The following is a 20,381-nucleotide window of genomic DNA, read 5'->3' on the forward strand; positions in this document are numbered from 1 at the left end:
GAAAGACTGATAGGGCTTTAAGGGAGAGAATAAAGGCACATGTTTATTATATACAAAAGGGAAGCACAACTAGTGCTTTGTCAAACATGTACTGGCTACTGATTCTAGGCACACATTCAAATTTCTTGTTATTGGTAGAGTCTATGAGACTATAAGGGGTAGAGATACAAAGAATCAAACAGAACAGATGGAAGTTAAGTGGATTATCAGGCTGAGGGGAGATTTTGGGCATGGGTTGAATGACTTGCTCCCAGTGAACCCAAACTGAAGTCAAGACCACTAGCCAGATGAGAGAATTTTCCTTTGCATCTGCAATTATATATGTTTGTTTTCTTGTTAGCTAAAGCAGTATTTTTACTTGCTCATAGGAAGTTTTGTATATATTTTTATACAGTTTTTATGTTCTATTTATATGTACATGTTTTTATGTGCTGTTTAAATGACATATATTTTAGCAGTATTTCTTTAAATTTTGTGGTCTTGTGATTTAAGACTGTTTCACTTTTCTGCTCAAAAGCCAGTTTTGGCTCAATGTGTTTGTTATTTGATGAAGCAGCAGTAGCTGAGAAAGTGCTTATGACCTACAATAAATTAAGTTTTTAACCTGGAGAGTCGTGCCATCCTTCAGCCCATCAGTGTTCTTGGATTATATTTACCGTGTACTAAACTACACTGTTACACTGCGATTACTTGCTACACTGTGTCTGTAAAATTTAATTTTATTATTGTATACACTGTTTAGCAAGTTTTTTTTTTTTTTTTGTCATATCCACTGTTTAAGTTTTTGCTGGTATTTTTTCATTGTTTTAAAGCTGTTTGCTTGCTTTGGTTTTCCCACCAAGCAGTACTTATTTAACTGACTTGCTAACTGTTTAAATAATTCATTAGAGCCTCCTGGCTGATCTTCTGTTATTTAAAATGTTTTTTTTTCAGTGTCTCACTGCTATTTTTCTGCTGTGTTAAACATTTTCTAATGTTTCCCAGTGAAATTAGGGTAGCTAGTAGCTGTAGCATAGTCCAGATCCAGGCCTGCTGCTTCAGGAACTGTTTGTAGTGGTTTGTTTTTTTCTAAGTACGTTTTCCAGGTCATCTTGGATTGGAAGGAGCCCATCTGCACTTGTGTGAGAGAACTGTGTTGATTGGGACCTGACTAATAAAGGGAGCCCGGTCTAGGGTTTGAAATAAGCATCCTCATCGGTCCTTTTGAATTTTGTTAGTGTATTTTCAAGTTTTACCTTCTAGTATTAAGCCCTGCATTTCAGCAGGTTTCTGCTTGTTTGCACATCACACACTACCTAGCACTGCTGTGCAATTGTGCGCCAAAGCCGAACAGTTTAATTAAAGAAAATTTCCTTTAAAACTCAGGCAGAAATATCCATTTGCCTAGCTCCTTTGTAATAATTTCTGAAAAAGCCACCCCTAGTGACAACAGTCTTCAACCTAGCATTATGGACAGTTGGACTACCCTTGTTTTTCCTGCCAACCTTGTTGACTTGGGTCTCTTGACGCAGTGTAGCAACTGCCTCATGTACACAAACAACCTTCTACTAATAACACAATCTAGTAAAGAATGCAAGAGATGTATTTACACCAAGAATCTACAATCCATCCTCTCTCTCACCCAAAACAGTAACAAAGAGAAGATTGTCAACTCACCAACCACTACATATTCACATAGCAGCACTATTTATAAACATACCACTACTCAAAAACATAGTACACATCAAACACATAAATCCACATATGTTGAAGTTCTCTCGAAAAACTTACCAAAACACCAGAGACCTCCAAAACACAATTCTGCTACAGCTAACATGGTCTCCACAGCACCCATGACACATACCAACACCAGTGTCTCACCTACCAAGCCCATAACACGTAACACTTAAAAAAACAAGGTTTCTTATCAATGGAGGCTTAATAGTGAGACACACGGATATTCCACTCACAAAGGCTGGACAAGGAGAAAGTCATGATCAGCTGCCTGTTCGGTGCCAGGATTCACCAAATCACACATCAGGTCTCTCAGTAAGAAGAAAGTACAGTTGTGTACACTTACCATAAATACAGATGTTCGAGTGTATTCACTGTTGCAGTCATCACATTTGGGTTATCTGCCTGCAAGTAGCCCTCAGCCAGCCTGAATACCAGAGTCTTCAGATTTCTGCATCGGATGCTGTCGCTTCTTCCATGATGTCAGGTCGTCAGGGGTATAAAACATGCAGCCGACGCCATTACATCAGTTTTTCTTGCCCCAGATGTCAGGTGCCCCCACAATAGGAAACAATTACATGGTATGGTACACCCCCATCAAAAAGCAAATACACAAGAAAAAAATAAATATACCAAACAAGAAGGAAAGGTAGAGCCAAGAGACGTCAGGGGGCTGGAGGAAGGGCAACCAGGACTGCAACAGTGAATACACTTAAACATCTACATTTTTGGTAAGTGTACACAACTGTACTATGTTCTTCATGTTTCACTGTTGCAGTCATCACATTTGGGTTGATTCTCAAAGCTAAGGAAGGGAGGAGGAAGTTAAAGAGCATTAGGGCCAGCTATTAAGCCCTGCAAGACTGCAGTGGCAAATCTGGCTCTGGATTTAGAAAAGATAGGCATGTGGTAATGCTTGTTGAAGGTATGTACAGAGCTCCAGGTAGCAGCTTTTAGGATGTCCTTAGTAGGGATTCCTCTGAGAAATGCCGCAGAGGTAGATGCAGCCCTGGTGGAATGTGATCTTATCCCCTGTGGGGTAGGTTTTCCATGGTGCTTGTAGCAGAAATGAATGCAATGGACTATCCATTTGGAAATGGTTTGCTTTGAAATGGCCTTCCTCTCTGCCCCTGCAGCAAAGTCAACTAGCAGTTGTTCAGATTTTCTGAGAGGCTTAGTCCTGTCCAAATAGAATCTAAGTTGTCTGTGCACGTCCAGAGTGTGCAGTATTCGTTCCCCTTTGTTTTGTGGATTAGGGAAAAAAGTAGGCAAATGAATGGACTGATTTAGGGCCACACTAGACACCACCTTGAGCATAAAGGAAGGATTAGTCCTGAGGGAAACCCTGTCCACATGGAAGATAATGAAGGGTTCCAATGCCATGAGGGCCTGTAATTCAGACACTCTTCTTGCTGAAGTGATGGCTAGAAGGAAGGCTGTTTTCCAAGAAAGGAATTTCAACTCTGCTGTAGCAGCTGGCTCAAAGGAGGGGGGGGGGGGAGTGAGATTTTCAAATACAAAGTTAAGGTCCCAGGCTGGGGTGGGAGCTCTCCTGGGGGGGGGTCTTAAATTTTTGGCCCCGCTAAGGAATTGTTTTAGCCAGGGGTGAGAGAAGAGGGGTGGCTCAGTAATATACTGTGCTGAAATGGCAGAGGCATGAATTTTAATTGACAAGAAGGATAGGCCCTTGTGGAGCATTTCTGTTAAGTACTGCAGAATATGAAGTAAGCTAGGCGCCCATCCCCTGGCTCCAGGAACAGTATCTTTTTCACTTTTCAGCATAACATTTTCTAGTACTAGGCTTCCTTGCCTCCAGAATGATATCCAGCACCTGCTTACTGAGGGATGCTGGAGGAGAGCTCAAGGAATTAGCCAGGCTGCAAGGTTCAAGGTTTGAAGATGAGGGTGCAGAATCTGGCCCGCCTGCTGGGACAGCAGGGAAGGGGTCTGAGGCAGGTGCCATGGTTGTAGCAGTGTCATACTGCACAAGAGGGGGTACCAGCACTGGCGTGGCCAGTCTGGTGCAATCAGTATTGTCCTTGGCTTGTCCTGTTTGATCTTTAGTAGAACCTTTGAGAGGAGAGGCAGAGGGGGAAAGGCATAAACCGAGAGGCTTTCCCAGGTAAAGGACAGGGCATCCACTTTCCATGCTTGACTGTGGAGAGTTCTTGTGCAGAATGTATTCAATTGGTAGTAAACAGGTCTACCTCTGGAGTCCCCCATTTGTTCCCCAGGAGATTGAACATTTTGGGTTCTAGTTTCCATTCATGTGGGTCCATGAAACTTCTGCTTAAGTCATCTGACAGTGAAATTTAGTTTGCCTGGCAGGAGTTGTGCTTGTAGGTGCACTTGGTAGCTCAAGGCTGTGTTCCACAGAGCCAAGACTAGTCTATAGAGAGGGTACCAGTGGGTTCCCCCCTGCTTGTTTATGTACCACATAACTGTGGTGTTGCCTGTCTTTACCAATAGTTGTCCTGGAAGAGTACGGTCTTTGAAGGCTGTCAGAGCATTCTGTACAGCTAACATTTCTTTTTGATTGATATGCAGGTACATCTGTCTCGGGTTCCATTTGCCCTGAATGCACTGCCTTGCCATGTGAGCCCCCATGCATAGTCTGATGCATCTGTTGTTAGGGTTTGGGCGGCAGGGGGTAGAGTGAAAGGGAGTCCCTTGTTGTGGTAGCAGGCCTCTGCCCACCAAAGGAACTGTCCTTATACAAGGAATGATAGGGATCATTGTTTCCAGGTCCTGAGAATGCTGACACCATAAGCTTTTTAGATACCATTGGAGTTTCCTCATATGCAGTCTTGCATATGGAACTAGTAGAATGCAAGAGGCCATGAACCCCAGAGCTTGCAGTATTTTCCTTGCACATAGCTGGGGTTTGAGGCCAAAAGTTTGAAGTAGGTTGTCAAATAAATTTGTTTCTCTGGAGTGAGGAATGCCATCTGGGAAGTTGTGTTCAAGCTTGCTCCCAGGAATACAATCTGTTGGCAGGGTACTAGGTGAGATTTCTTTTCGTTGATGGTGTAACCCAGTGACGTTAGAAGTTTCTTTACGAATGGCAGGTGTTGTAACAGCAAGTCCTGGCTTTCTGCCTAAATCAGACAATCCTCCAAGTATGAGTACATGTGAATATTTCTCTGCCTGCAAAATACAATGGCTGGAGCTAGACACTGTGAACACCCTGGGCGCAGTAGATAAGGCAAAGGGAAGTGCAGAGAACTGAAAGTGCATGGAGCCCACCCTGAAACGCAGGTATTGTCTGAAGGATCCTCTTATTGGGATGTGCAGGTAAGCTTCCTTTAAGTCTAGGGTTGCCAGCCAGGCATCCTTGGCTAGCATAGGAAGAAGCTGTTAGAGTTAGCATTTTGAATTTTGGAACCACCAGAAAGGTGTTGAGAATAGAGAGGTCCAGGACAGGACGCCAGGAGTGGTCTTTTCTGGGTACCAGAAAAAGTCTCGAATAAAAACCTTGTCCCGTTTGTTCTGCTGGGACAGGTTGAATAGCCCTGATACTGAGAAGAGAGAGAACCTACTGTTGGGCCTCCGCCTACTGATTTGGGGGTAGGTCTGGCCAACCATTTGGGGTTGGTAGTGTGTGGAATTGGAATCTGTATCCTTGGGAAACTATGTTCAAAACCCATTTGTCCTGGGTAACGAGTTCCCAGTTTTTTGCATGCAGGTCAAGCTTTCCTCCTAAGGGTGCAGGTAGTTAAGCAGGGCTTGGAAGGGTTAAGGTGAAGTCATTGTGCCATTTTTCCATAAGGGGGGTGGCTTACTACTCTCTGCTTTGGAAGTGGACCCCCCCCCACTGCTTAGATCTGTGTGTAGCCTGAGACTGTAGCCTTGGTGGTCTGCTGTTCCTGGGTTTGGACTGAGAAGGCCTGGAAGGGACTGGAAAGGACCAGTTCCTTGAAGGCCAATGCCTACTAAATCTGGGATGCTGTACTTGTAGGAAATCTTTAACAGTTTGCATAGATTTAGCTTTTTCCTCCATCCTTTTGAGGACTTCTTCTGGTTTGTTGCCAAAAAGGTGGTCTTGGTTTAAGGGAGCATCCAGTAATTTAGCTTTAACATGATCTGGCAAGTTTTGTTCCTTAAGCCAAGCATGCCTTCTAAGTAAAGACCCAGTGACAGCAGCCCTGCAAGATGCTTCTAAAGCATCAAAACCACATTGCAAAGCATGTTTACCAACTTGTTCTGCAGAATGCATTAAATCTTGCAAGTCTTTGGGTTCAGCACAGTCAGGAATCAACATCATTTTCTGTTTAAGTAGTCCCATAATATGCTTTAACATATGAAACTGGCAATTTAAAGCCCTAATGGCCAAAGTAGCAGAAGTGTATACCTTCTTACCCCATCTGTCTAAGGCTCTAGAATCTCTATCAGAAGGGGTAGGATTTTTGGCAGCAGTAGCCTTAATGCCTTTTGGTCCTTGGGAAATGGTCTCTGGATCCACAGAAGGATTCTTGAAGAGGAACCTGTGAGAGTCAGGTACTCTGTAGTACCTGTCAGGTTTTCTGAGAGCTGGAGGTAAAGTGTCTGGGGTAAGGCTAGATTCCAAGAAAGCATCATCTACAATGTCCAGAACAGGAGGGATAGCCAAAGGCCTGTGTTGAGGCAGGAGTAAGAATTCCCTACGTCTCTTTTTGGACTCAGAATAACCCTGGCTTTCCCAGCGGAAATGCTCCCTAAGAGTATGCAAGGTTTCACCGAAAGAAAAATCTTCTGGAGGGGAAGCAGAGGGAATGGAATCATCTGCATCAGAATCCTCATAAGTAGATAAGAGCAAATCCTGGTAATCAGACTGAGCAGAGATATCAGATTTCTGATCAGAAGAATCAGAAAGAAAATCCGTTCTAGGTCTCTTAGAGGGGGAAGGCTGGCTTCCCCTAATAAGGCCTTCAGCCATTCTAAGCATTTGTTTTTTAGGCATATGGGCATGAGTCTGTGGTTTGGCCGTCGGTTTTCTACACGTAATGAAAGTTTTTGGCCTGAGGAATTTGGAACTTCTGGATGGAAGCTATGGCGTGGGTTTAATATGAATGTCTGTAGGCCTGAATACACCCTCAGAAGCCAGTGCCTGCACAGCGATTCTAGACCCATTCAAGGTAGAGACATCCGCAGGTTCCACAGTCGAAGAAGCATCTCGTGGCATACAGGACTCCGAATGGGTCTCAGTAGAGGCCTGCGAATCTGAAGTAGCAGGTATCAGGGGCTGCAAAAGCACCTCACTGAGTACCGGCGGACTGGCGACTAGCTTAACGGAAGCGTTGTCGGCAGTTTTGGACCTATGTGGTCTGTCTCTGTCTTTATCTTTACTTTTTTTGGAAGATTGGTAGTCGGATGGCTTAACAAAGCCATTTCAGAGTACTGAGATTGAGTATGAAAGTAATTGGCTGCAAAAATAGCCCGACGACGAATAGTTTGGGCGTTGAACAAAGCACAAAACCGACAGTGAGGGACGTTGTGGTCTGGGCCTAAACAAGGGGATGCAGTAAGAATGAAAATCTCTGTGAGGTATTTGCTTTCCACAGGCAAGACGATTGTTAACTTTTACTGACATCAGTTAGAGCAAGAAAAAGGATCCCAATGGGGTACTTATCTTTTTTGAAGACTTCGGGTCTGAAACTCGAAAACAAAAATTTCAGGAGACGGCTGACCAGCACTTGTGAACTGCTTCTGCTTTGGGCACCGCACGGCAAGAAAGACTGATGTAATGACGTCAGCTGCATGTTTTATACCCATGACGACCTGACGGAAGCGACAGCATCCGACGCAGAAATCCAAAGACTCTGGTATTCAGGTCGGCTAAGGGCTACCTGCAGGCAGATAACCCAAATGTGATGACTGCAACAGTGAAACACGAAAAACATCCGTTATAACTCTGTCAGAGTTCATGTTGGTGTGAATGACCTGAGACGTACTTCGCTGGACTATATGAAGAGAGACACAGTCGAGCTCTCTAAGTATGTGTCCCAGGCAGTTAAGTCCCTAGCCTTAAGCAGCATACTACACTCACATAGAATGATGCCACAGTACAAACAAAAAAATGACTGACTTCAATAATTGGCTAAGTTTTTGGTGTTATTCCAAGGGGAACTAGTTCCCGTCTGCCTGGGAAACCATGGTCGCCATCCTCGCTGCTTTGCCAGAGATGGTTTGCACATGGCACCCCTAGGCTTTTGGCTGCTAGCAAAGGCCCTTGCCTCCTCCACTGTGCCTTTCTTTTTTTAGGTAAGGTCTCAAAAACCTTACCAATGTGAAATTAACCAATTAAAACAAAATAAGCATCATGCTGCTAAATACTAGGAGTTTAAACCAAAAATTGCACTCCCTGGAAGCACTTCTATCACCAGAAGATGTAGATGTCTGTGCAGTCACAGAAACCTGGTTTAAGGCCTCAGAGAGTACCCCGGCCCTGCAAGGTTACAATGCCTTCCACACCTTTAAACTGAAAAATGAGCGTGTGAAAACCAAAGGAGGTAGTGTTTCAATCTAAATTATAGACAAATTCACCTCCTGTCTAGTTAGACTGGACAACTCCATGAAGTTACTCCAGGTCCAGGTTACATTGGGTAAGACCCCCCCCATTCAAGTCCTCTCCAGTTACAGATTCCCTTCCATGGGTCAAGACACCCATAAAGCCTAATTAACCAAACTGAAGACAATCCTAAGTTTACTGAACACACTGGTTATGGGGGATTTCAATTATCCCATCACAAACTGGGAAACCTACTCTAACCCAAACTCGCTAGCACAAAAGTTCCTTGACTTTGTGAATTCAAATGCCCTGTAGCAAACTGTCCATACCTCGACAAGAAGATTAAACATTCTAGATCTGGTCTTCACCAACATGTCAAACAAGTGCACTGCTGCAACTGTTGGACCCTCATTAGTTAAAAGTGACCACATATCAGTCGCCTTCTAACTGACACTAACACCAGAACTCACAATAGGTGAAATCAGACTAAAAAATTTCATCAAGGCAAACTATACCCTCCTATGTGAAGGTATAAATGCATTCCAAGCCCCACCCCAAGCTGAAAGTGGTAACTACGCCACAGATTACACTGTCCTGTACAGTCACTCGAATAAGTGTATAAACTCGGCAGTACAAGATAGAATCAAAACCAGAGCCCCAAGTAAAATAAAGCTACCATGGTGGACTTCCAGCATTAACAAACTCTACCATAAACGCAAAAAGCTGCTGTCCAACAAAACAAAGACAAGGACCCAACAACGGAAAAGCACCCTCCTCAGTCTTAACAAGCAAATAAGACAACTTGTCAAATCGTCCAAGAGCTCCTTTGAGAGAAATCTAGCAAGCAGTACTGCCAAGGATAACCATAAGGCCTTTTACAGCTACATATGTAGCATAAAGGGTAGGACCAAGGCATGTGCAGAACTGGTAGTCAGTGGTATCCCACACACTGACTTCGCAGAGTTAATGAACCTGCTAGTGGATTCATTTGGTAAAAATGTCACTGCTTTATCCCCTCCTAACTTACAACAAACCCTCCCCCCACCCCCCCCCCCCCACGTTACATATCTGAAGAACAGGTTCTCAAACCCTGTCCAAGGCAAAGAACATGGCCTCTATAGGACCAGATGACATCCCAGGCTGTCTGCTAAACAGGCTAAAACATGGACTAGCATCACCACTAAGTACCCTTTTCAACCACAGCCTAACCACAGGCTTTGTTCATGCAGAATGGATAACAGCTACAGTTATTCCCCTCCACAAAGATGGCCCAGCAACAGCCCCGGGAATTACAGACCCATAAGCCTGACCAGCCTCATCTGTAAGGCCATGGAACGTATTATTACGCACTTCATAAATACAGACATAGGTGACCTCCAAACCCTGGATCCTACCCAATTCAGCTTTGTGAAGGGCAGATCCTGCCTGTTAAATCTACTGGATTTCTCTGAAAGACATAGGTGACCTCCAAACCCTGGATCCTACCCAATTCAGCTTTGTGAAGGGCAGATCCTGCCTGTTAAATCTAGTGGATTTCTCTGAAAGTGTGTCTAGGGCCATAGATGAGGGCAAATATGTGCATACAGCACACCAACTTGGTAAAGACTTTTGATACAATCCCGCATTCAGGCATTACCAATAAACTTAGCAAACTGAATGTAAACTCCTTCATTGTAAGATAGATTGCCAACTGGCTCACAAACTGGACACACACTATCAAAGTGGGTGACTCCACATCAACCAGCAGACCTGTTACCAGTGGGGTACCATGGGGGTCAGTGCCAGGCCCCCTACTGTTTGGTATATATTTCTCAGAAGTTCAAGTCAAAATTATAGGGTTGTGGCTAACCAAGTTTGCAGATGACTGCAAACTAAGCGCAATCATTGAATCCCCAAATGATGCCAGTATATTCCAGTAGGGTCTCACACATTTTAACAACTGGTGTACTAGCCACGGTCTCAAACTGAATGCAAAGAAATGCATCATCATTCCCTTCAGCACAATGTCCCTTCTCACTATCAAATCAATAATACCCTAAGTACCCATAAAGTGGTAAGGAACCTGGGACCACAGGTTGACTGCAACCTTAACTTCGACCACGTGTCTACCACTGTAAGGAAAGCTTTCCACGTAGCTCACTTGATTAGTAAAGGCATTACCTCGAGAGCAAAAGACATTATAACCCCCCCCCATACTCGGCACTTATCCGGCCCATAATTGAGTATAATACCCCATTCGATATGTACCGTGCTAAGCACCTGCAGCAATTAGAGAGACCTCAGAGGTTTCTAACAAAGAAGATCAAGGGCCTCCAGCATGTGCCTTAAGGACTGACTAAAGTCCCTGTCACTATACTCTGTATCATATAGACTTCTTTTGCCTGGCCTACAGAGCAACCCAAGACCCAAACCTAATGAATTTACTGCTGGTCCGTACATAAAATGGGTCTAGGACTACCCATCCCATGGACTTAACATGGCCTGCGACTTAAATAGGACATGCTGGAGGGACAGATCTATTTCCCAACAACTGCTACGTCTTTGGAGCAGGCTACTAATTCATGTGAAACAGAGCACCTCTATAACACTGTCCAAAAGAAACTTGGACGAGTGGATGGGGCACCGTAAATTCTTACTACAGATAGTGCCGACAACCCTCCTGGACATGGGCAGTCATCACTAAATGCAATCTTGGGTAATGACTAAGACTTCTACGGTATTACACTGAGTTGAAATGGCTAGGCTTAAAATGACCTCCAGGTCGATAGCCTAGTAATCTCCTATGAGATATGGCTATTGCTCAACAAACTGTTTACCAAGATACGATTTACTAACACCTGCAGCATCAAAAATGAAGAGCCAAATGAAAAAGAACATGTAAGCCCCTATGCCCTCAATGAAGGCAGTTCTACTCTCAGCACCCTCAAACCTTTTTACTCTAATTCTAATACTGCACTATGTACAAAAAAGTGACAGTCCTGACTATGGCAGCTCTGGTCAGCAAAACACTCTCTCTCATATTATAAACAGCATTTCTTGATTCCATGGCTGTCACTAAACTAACTATCAGAAAATCAATTTCCAAACAGAAATGCACTGTTCTGTATACAGCTAAAAGCAAATGTAGACATTAAATTAGGGTGTAGTTTAATTTGTCGAAGGGCCAAATTGTAGAAACCCATATGGTGGGGACCATACGGATGGACAATTTAGTTCATAGAACCATTCTGAGGTCATGTTACAGTAGGGATCTGGACATTTTCTCTTTTCTTCACTGTAGTGTGATCTTGAAGTTGGTATAAATAATTAGCAGATGGTGAGCGGGGTGCAAGGAGGCTTCCCCCCTGCAAAAACATTGTTTGTGTTGTTGGCGGGTGTTTTGTGGCTTTATGTTAGTTTTTCAATTAACTGCATTGTTGACCATATGGGTTTTGATAATGTGACTTTTCGATAAACTGACAAAGATTCTTAATTTACACTGTTACTGCTACTGTAAACCATCAAATAACAATATCAAAATCATTACAGGCATATCTGCACATCTGGGAGTTGAACCTGTCTGCAATAAGCAAAATGAGTTAAGTAATTTATAACCCCAACTGCAAACAAAGAGGAAACATATATCTACTTCTCAAGCTGACCCAACAACTAAAACTTCTTAATGAGAAAGACAGCTGGTAAAGAAGGAAAGCCTTCTATGTTAAAGTGCCTGAATGTTAAGTGAGAGCTAGATCAGCTAATAGGGTGTGAGGAAAATCTAATGAGACCTGGGGTACTCTAAAAACATGATCCACCTGCAATGGAACAATTGACTGGCTACCTGAATTTCTGCACAGGGTAGCAGTCATTTTCTGGAAAGAGTAAAGCAGCCTAAGGAAAATATTTCAGTGGAAAATAACTTAAAAGTACTTCATCATTCATCAAGAGTGTTGTACTAACTACTACACAAAGAAGACTCTCATGAGAATCTGTCTAAAGCTCAGGTTTTCTACAGGAGTGGCAACAGACAATATCATATACTGCATCATACTCATAAGGGAAGTCTATTCAGCAGTACAAAAATTTTAAAAGGAGATTGGTAACAGAATGGTTTGACTTCTGAAGAGATTTCCTTGAAACATGTAACATTTAATGGACTGAAGGAGCAGATTCTGACCTCTGAACATAGGTAACTTCAGACAGGCTGACAGCCTTGTATAGTATCTAAACGAATCCTTTGTAAGTGGCTGAAATTACTGATGCTGCTGCAAGGGAGGTCACCAACCACTGAATAACATACAAAATGGGGCTGATTGTAGTGCTACAGCAGGTCCTAACTACACATCATCCTCTGAAGGTCTCTGAACAAGTTAAGTATGGTATGGACAAGAATTACTGCTTCATGGAAGGAAAAAAAAAAGAACCCATGGTGGGCAGCAAAGACTACTGTGAAGTTTCCTGTCTGTTCAGCAATTGTAAGATGAGAGTTTGCTGACTAGTCACAGAAAAAGATGGTGAAGCCTTTAATGATGGAAGTCAGTCTGAATAGTTTTTGTACAAAATGATGTTACTGTACTTAATATCGTTAAGTCTACTACACAGGTTATTTTTATGATTACTGTACGAATGTTTTTCACGTGTTATTGTTTATATACTTGAACTTGCTTATCTGACCCAGACTGTGCCTGAAAAGGGTCTTTGGACCAGCCCACCTAATCAGTTGAAATATTAAAAATAAATTTAAAAAATATAGAAATAAGAAAGATCAAGTAATCAGACTACTTGCTGTGTCTCATAGAGGAAGGTAGTGAATGTGTAATGGTATATCCATAGCATGAAGACCATAAAACAGAAATCCTAAGGATTTCTTTGTTGTCCTTAAGCTTCTCTTTTACTTGCAGAGTAGGTTTATTTTCAACTCAAGGTTCCTGGCCTCTCTGTTTTCTCGCTTATGCATTGACCTTTTTTTATTTCAGTAAGTAGGTTTGCAGACCTTTTCTGTACATTAGACTAGTAACTAAATTAAAGGATTATTAACACTTGCAGACTGAAGAAAAACATTTAAAAATAAAGCACAATGAACCCCCTGAAATCTATAAATGTTTTAACAAAATAGGACACAGCCTAAACTATAAATGATTAATTTGAAAGTAATCCACACTGAACATAAAAACAGATCTATGAATGGTTCTACAAAAATGTGTAAAATTGTGTGTATTAAAAATGATGATGCCACCATTTCCCCAACTATAAAGTAAACAGCTGAAAAGAAATGATAATAATAAAAAACATACCTTTATGCCTTTCCTTTCTTGAAAAGACTCTGTTAATGGTTGTTTAACTTCACTGACAAGCTTCTCCTTACTGTCATTTGCTGACAATTCTGTCTTCTAAATGGAGCAGAACAGTAAAACCTCACCTTTATGTTTCTTAATAATGACTATCATTTTTTAAAACTATTATTTTCAAGTACTTTTACCAAACTGCTTTTACCTGGTGCAAATGGTTAACAAATAAAGTTTTTGCATTTTGAAGGTAAAACAGTTACACAAGAACTAACACACACATGTACCCACCATAAAAATTGACCTATGATGAAATCCTCCTCAATGACAGTAGACTGTTGAGACTTCTTTTTATTTCTCTTTAGGTCCAACATTCAGAACAATGAGCAAGCCCTGCCAGCACATGCCATGATGTCATCTGCTAAAGTGGAACAGCACACCCAGTCCTCAAGTTTGCATTCACTGGGCAAGCATAACATATAACAAAGGAACATATAGTACAGGAAGTAACACAAAGTACAAACATACAAAATATAAACTTGCCTGACTTGGAACTACAACATCAAGCACTGAGCGACTCAGCAGTATAGAAATGGGGGAAGGTGACAAGGTATTAAGTACCTACTAAGAACTAACTCACAGAACCAGAAGCATAGCTAGGGTAGGGTGAACAGGGCAGCATGCCAAGACACAAGGTGTTAAAGGGGTTAGAACAGGAGACGCCAATCAGTCAGTAGTGCAGCAGTTTCTGAATGCTGGTGCTGAAATGAAAAAAGAAGTTATGTACTCACCATAACGTTCCATGTTTGTAGTCCATCTCGCCCTTCATTCTTACACTTGGGTTCGGCTCCGACTCGGCAATTTTCTAGCTCAAAGTCTTCTGGTTGGCTCGTGACAAGGAGGTATCCCATCATGCACTGCTGACATATCCCAGATTTTGTTTGCTGCAAGTAGTAAAATATATAGAGACAAAGAACAAACCATGGAGAAAGGTCTCAACATAGGGATAAAGCAACAGTCACAATTCCCCCAGGTCCTCAAGGAGGGGGCAGGAGGGTGGGATAGTAAGAATGAAGAGAGAGATGAACTGCAAACATGGAACGTTATGGTGAGTACATAACTTCTTTATGTTCTGTAGTCCTATCTCGCCTTCATTCTTACACTTGGGACAGCGTCCCTAGCACCTTTATCTTGGGTGGCTCACAGGAAAATGCTCCAGAGTACTGTGGAACCAAAGGAAGATCTGTTCCTGGAAGCCACGTCCAACTTGTAGTGAGTTACGAATGTATGAGGTGCAGTGCATGTTGCTGCTGCACAAATGTTATCCATGGGAATCTTTGCTTGAAAAGCTACTAAGATAGAAACAGATCTTGTAGAGTGGGCTTTCACCTTAAAGGGGAGATCTTTGCCACTGGACGTATAAATGAATGAAATGCAGCTTGAAATCCAGTGTGATAAAGTGGGTTTTGAAACTGGTAAACCCTTTCTTGCATCTGAAAAGGCAATAAACAATTGGTCTGACCTTCTGAAACTCTTGGTTCTATGGAGACAGAATCGCAGTTGTCTATGAACATCAAGCTGGTGAAATTTGTACACTGCCTTGTCAAAAAAATTAGGGAAAAAGACAAGTAGTTCAATGGACTAATTAATATTGACCCGAGAAGAGACCTTAGGAACAAATAAAGGGTTGGTCCATAAAGAAACCCTGTCTCTGTGAAATACCAAATAAGGAGGCTTAATAGAGAGGGCTTGCAGTTCCGAGACCCTGCTTGCAGATGTAATGGCCACTAAAAATATGGTTTTCCATGAAAGGAATTTGAGGTCACAAGTTGCTGAAGGTTCAAAGGGATGCAAAGTAAGTTTTTGATGTACAAACTTCAAATCCCAGGGTGCCACAGGGTCCATAACGGGGGGGTCATAATAACGTGGCCCCTTTAAGGAAAGCTCTACACAATCTATGCACCATAACATTAAGATCATTAACCAAATGAAAGGTAGAAATAGCTGCCAGCTGAACTTTAACAGTGGCAGAGGCTGTACCTTGATGGAACAGTTGTGTAAGAAACTCCAAAATCGCAGAAATGGGGGCTGTATAAGGATCGAGGTTTCTGTCACGAGCCCAGAAGGCAAACCTTTTCCACTTACTGGCGTAGATCTTCCTAGTTGAAGGTTTGTGAGAAGATGTCAGAATATGTACATCAGGAGAAAAGTCATGAAGTCTGACTTGGGATGGAATCAGAGCAGCTACGCTGTCAAATTGAGGGTCTGGAGAGAGGGATGGAACACCCCTGACATGTGTGTCAGTAAATCTGGAATTGGGTCCAGGGTCCAAGGTTCGTCCATTAGGTGAGGCCTGAGGAAGAGGAACCAAATCTGATGAGGCCAGTAAGGAGCAATGAGGATCATCTTACTTCCCAACGATTTTGCTTTCTGAATTACCTTTGATACCAGAGGAAAAGATGGGAAGGCATAGAGAAGTCCCGAGGGCCAATCGTGAAAGAGTGTGTCTCTGGGTGTCTCCCCCTTCAGGGGGATCAGGGTGAAGTAGTTGCTGCATTTGGCATTCAGACGGGTGGCGAAGAGATCGCAGCAAGGCTGATCTCCATCTGCAAAAAATCTGTTCCGCAATATGTGGATTCAGAGACCACTCGTGAGGCATCAGAATTGCCCTGCTGAGCCTGTTGGCTATCACGTTGGTTTTCCCCGGAATGTGCATTGCGACCAGAAAATGTTGGGAAGACGCTGCCCACTCCCACACTCAAAGGGCCTCTCTGCAATGGGGATAAGATTTGGTCCCTCCTTGTTTGTTTATGTACCATACCACCGACATATTGTCCCAGCAGATTGCAATCACCCTAGAGAGAGAAAGCTGTGAAGTGCTTACAATGCCAGAAGCACTGCTCTCATCTCCAAGACGTTAATATGCAAATGAGCCTCGTGTTCATTCCACGTGCCTTGGACTGTTCTCCCTAGATAATCCTCCCCACCCTATCTGGGAGGCATCCGTGGTCATGGTGGCTGCAGAGGGAGATGGAACAAATGGTCTGCCTGTGGTCAGATGGCTGGACTGGGTCCACCAGCAAAGATCCTGTTTGCACAATTCTGTTATCAGGATGGGGTGATGGGTGGCCTAATGGTTAAGGTGTTTGCCTTACAAACACAAGATGCAGGGTTTGAATCTCACAAGGGATAATTGGCTAGGCTTAAAATGACTCACAAGGGCAGTTAGCTTAGTACTAATCTATGAAAGAGGTAGTTGCTGCAGTAACCATTGGGCAAAAAGTAACCACTGCAGAACCCTAGTGCAGTCTGGCTAATGGGACTAATATCATCATACAGGCCATCGTCCCTAACAATTTGAGTACCATACCAGGGAAATAAAACAAAAACCACTAAGAAATACAGAAGGAGAGCCGAACTATTGAATAACCAACGTGCTGTCCAAACACAAGAGTGTTCAAGTAAGAAACCAGCAGCAGCAAAACAGTCAACCACGGAATATCCAAAATACGTTTAATTGAAGCGCTTTTCGTTTGCAACAATATGCAAACTTCGTCAGAATGAATGTATAGTGGCAAAAGTACAGGTTTTATACAATCAACTTAATTGTTCAATTCAAGATAATTAACTTCCAATAGTCACTTGACTGTTAAGGGTACAAAACCTAAAAAATGACTACTATTAAATGCTGAAAAGATGTATATACATTCAGATAAACCACAAGAAAAATCTTAAGAAAAAACTTAACAAAAATATTTTAAAATATTTTAAAATGTGTATATCTATATGTTTGAATGTATTATTATTAATTAAATCATACTGTAATTCACTAATGAAACGAAAAAGTATGTATAATAAAATATACCTAAAAACATTAAAAACACACATATTCAATGTACATAAAAACTTGTTAACAGCTAATATACTTAGTACTGTTTACTATCTTCTGAGACTAAGAATACTTAAAAGGCAGGCAATGGAACATGCCTCATTTAGACCAGGAGAATGATAGGATTCTAGCCTGATTTGCCACTGAAGTTCTAAAGTTAGCAGTTTTAACACAGTCGGACCACCTCTAATGTCATTGTGTACTTGGTCAATCGCTATAAATTTGAAATGATGCGTGGGATGATCCAAAATGTGTTTAGCCAGTGCATTAGTAGTTTTTGCTTTCCTGATAGCGTATTGATGTTCGTAAATACGTTCTCTAAACTTTCGTTCAGTTTTCCCCACGTAGTGGGCCTGACAAGACTGACACTGCGCTAAATACACCACCATCTTTGAATTACAAGTGAATCTGTGCTTAAGTTTAAATACTTCATTGCTAACCAAAAATCTATTGGATTCTGTGATGAATTTACAGTAGTTACAGTTGTGGCATTTAAACATCCCTGGACTCCTAGTTTGTAATGGTTTCATCTCAAACCATGATTTAAGATTCCTACCATTTTTGTATACTACCGAAGGGAAAGCTCCCAATTTCGATGATACTAGTGAATCAGTTTTAAAAAGATGCCAATTTTTCTTGACAATAGACCACACAATAGAACTGTCCACTGCAAACGTTGTAATAAACCTAGGAAGGTTTTCCACTACTACACAATTTACATCACCATTCTGACTGTCAAGAAGGATGGTAGGTGGTGTTGCTTTACCTCTCTCCTTCAACTGTAGTAATGGTACATATGTGTTAAGGTTCCTTTTCGTTACAATTTCACTTATAAGTTCTTCAACAAGCTGGGTGGGATAACCTCTACTAAGAAACATCTTTTTTAGTGTACCACATTCCTCATGAAAATCTTCGTCCTTACTGATAATCCTTGCCGCTCTAACTAGCTGACCTTTCACCACGGCCTGTTTCTGAGTGAAAGGGTGACAACTGGTGAAATGAAGAAATGTGTTGGAATGTGTCGGTTTCCTGTATATTCTAGATGAAAAACAGGAAGCGTTCACATTCTTAGATAGCAAGATGTCAAGGTAAGCTATCTGTTTACTACTAAAGGTGGAAGTAAACCTCAAAAAGTCAGTAGTGCTGTTCAGAAAATCAATAAAGGAGGCTGCCTCTTCTTCATTTCCATTAAATAGAATGAAAATGTCGTCAAGGTAACGCGTGTAGTACACAAGGTGGCCAGAGAACGCAGAATCTTTAAAAATGAATTGTTGTTCCCAATGGGCCATGACAAAATTAGCCACACTTGCACCATATGGTGAGCCCATCCCAACTCCGACTGTTTGCAAGTAGTAATTTTCACCAAACATGAAGAAGTTTTTAGATAAAGTTAAGTCGAGTAGTTCAACAACTAATGAGATGTCGCGACTATTCGCTCCTCTTGATTTTAGCCTTTCTCCAACCCACTCAATTGCTGTTTCTTGAGGTATGCAAGTATATAAATCCTTAACATCAATTGTAAGGAAATTATGATGTTCTTCATACCTAAGCTCGCTAATCTTAGAGAGGAAAGTCCACGAATCTTTGCAGATCTGAGTCTCTAGTGGAATGTATTTCTGCAAAATGCCATCTACTACTTTTGCACAAGCATAAGTAGGTGATCCACGACTGTCAATCAATGGACGCATAGGTGGATTGTTGACCTTTTTATGTATTTTAGGTATCCCAAAGAAATATGGAATCCTAGGATAAGAGGTGGTCATGTAATTAAACATGTCTTGATTGATCCTACCATCTATGTACATCTCTTCGATGTGGTCCTTGATTATTTTGTAAGCCTTATTAATCTCATTCTTAGAACTCAAAGCGTAAGATGGACTATCAAGTAACAGTGTCATACGGTCAAAGTAGTCATTATTTTCAAAAATGACTACCCCCCCACCTTTGTCTGGTTTACAAATGCGTAAATTCTTCATACGGAGATTCTGAACACTTTCAATTTCTTCCAAGTAGTTACGAGGAATAATGTTTTTGTTAACCTTAATTTGGTTCCTGATATCCAATTCACACATTAATTCAAACATAGACAAAAGTGGGTGAAGTGGGGGATTAAATGTACTAGGGATGTGAAACTGGGTGTTACAGTCTAAATATGCTCCTCCTCCCATCATTAGCCTAAAGTTCAATTTCCTGGTGAAAGTTTGAGTACCATCTTTGCTTTTGCCTTCCGCTATGGAAGTAGACTTCAAATTTGTTGCCTGAGATTCTGGACTCTCTCTATGTGGAGGTAAGCCCTTATTGTGGCGGTATTTATTTCTGCCCCAATGAAATTCACATGCTGAGAGGGCGACAATGCAGATTTCTGCCAGTTTATTGTAATTCCTAGCTGCAAGCAAGTCATAATGGTGGCAACCCTAGCCAGTAATAGTAGATGTCTGGTGGTGGCAGTCAGGAGCCAGTCATCCAGGTACAGAAACACCTGGAATCCAAGGCGTCTCAAGTGAGCCGTTACCACTGCCATGCATTTGGTGAACACCCTGGGGGCTGTGGTGAGATCAAAGGGCAGGGAGTGAAACTGGTAATGACTGGCCCCAAGTCGGAAGTGTAAGTGACTCCTCGATGCTCCGTCCATTTTGATGTGGTAGTAATCATCTTGGAGCTCTATGGAGCACATCCAAACGTCTTTGCTTAACAACGGTAGTATCAACTGTAACATGACCATTCAGAACTTGGACTTCTCTACAGATTGGTTCAGCTTGCTGAGATCCAAGATGCGTCTCAAGTCCCCTGTTCATTTTGGCACCAAAAAAAAAGCTGGAGTAAGTCCCTAATCCTACTTGGTCTGCAGGGACGGGTTGAATGACTCACTTTTCGAGCAACTTTAGAATTTCTAGAGTTGCTGAACCCCTGTAATAGGGTGGATCATCTGGGATTCTTCTGATCCGAGAAGGGGGGAAAGAGAAGGGAATACAGTATCCTCTGGTAATTATCCTTCGTACCCACTTGTCTTGAGTGATATCGTGCCAGG

At 42.1% G+C, this 20,381-nt stretch overlaps 1 protein-coding gene across 1 annotated transcript in view; it reads right to left on the bottom strand.

Annotated features, from left to right (window-relative positions):
• LETM2 (leucine zipper and EF-hand containing transmembrane protein 2) overlaps window positions 1-20,381 on the bottom strand; it is a 1,071,376-nt gene that overhangs the window by 142,825 nt on the left and 908,170 nt on the right. Inside the window, exon 9 of the mRNA XM_044068981.1 lies at window positions 13,474-13,569. Coding sequence (XP_043924916.1) covers window positions 13,474-13,569 — 96 coding nt within the window. The remainder of the gene's footprint in view (window positions 1-13,473; window positions 13,570-20,381) is intronic.

Source organism: Protopterus annectens, chromosome 1.part0, assembly GCF_019279795.1.
Source record: "Protopterus annectens isolate FY-2018-M chromosome 1.part0, PAN1.0, whole genome shotgun sequence".
NCBI lineage: Eukaryota > Metazoa > Chordata > Ceratodontiformes > Protopteridae > Protopterus > Protopterus annectens.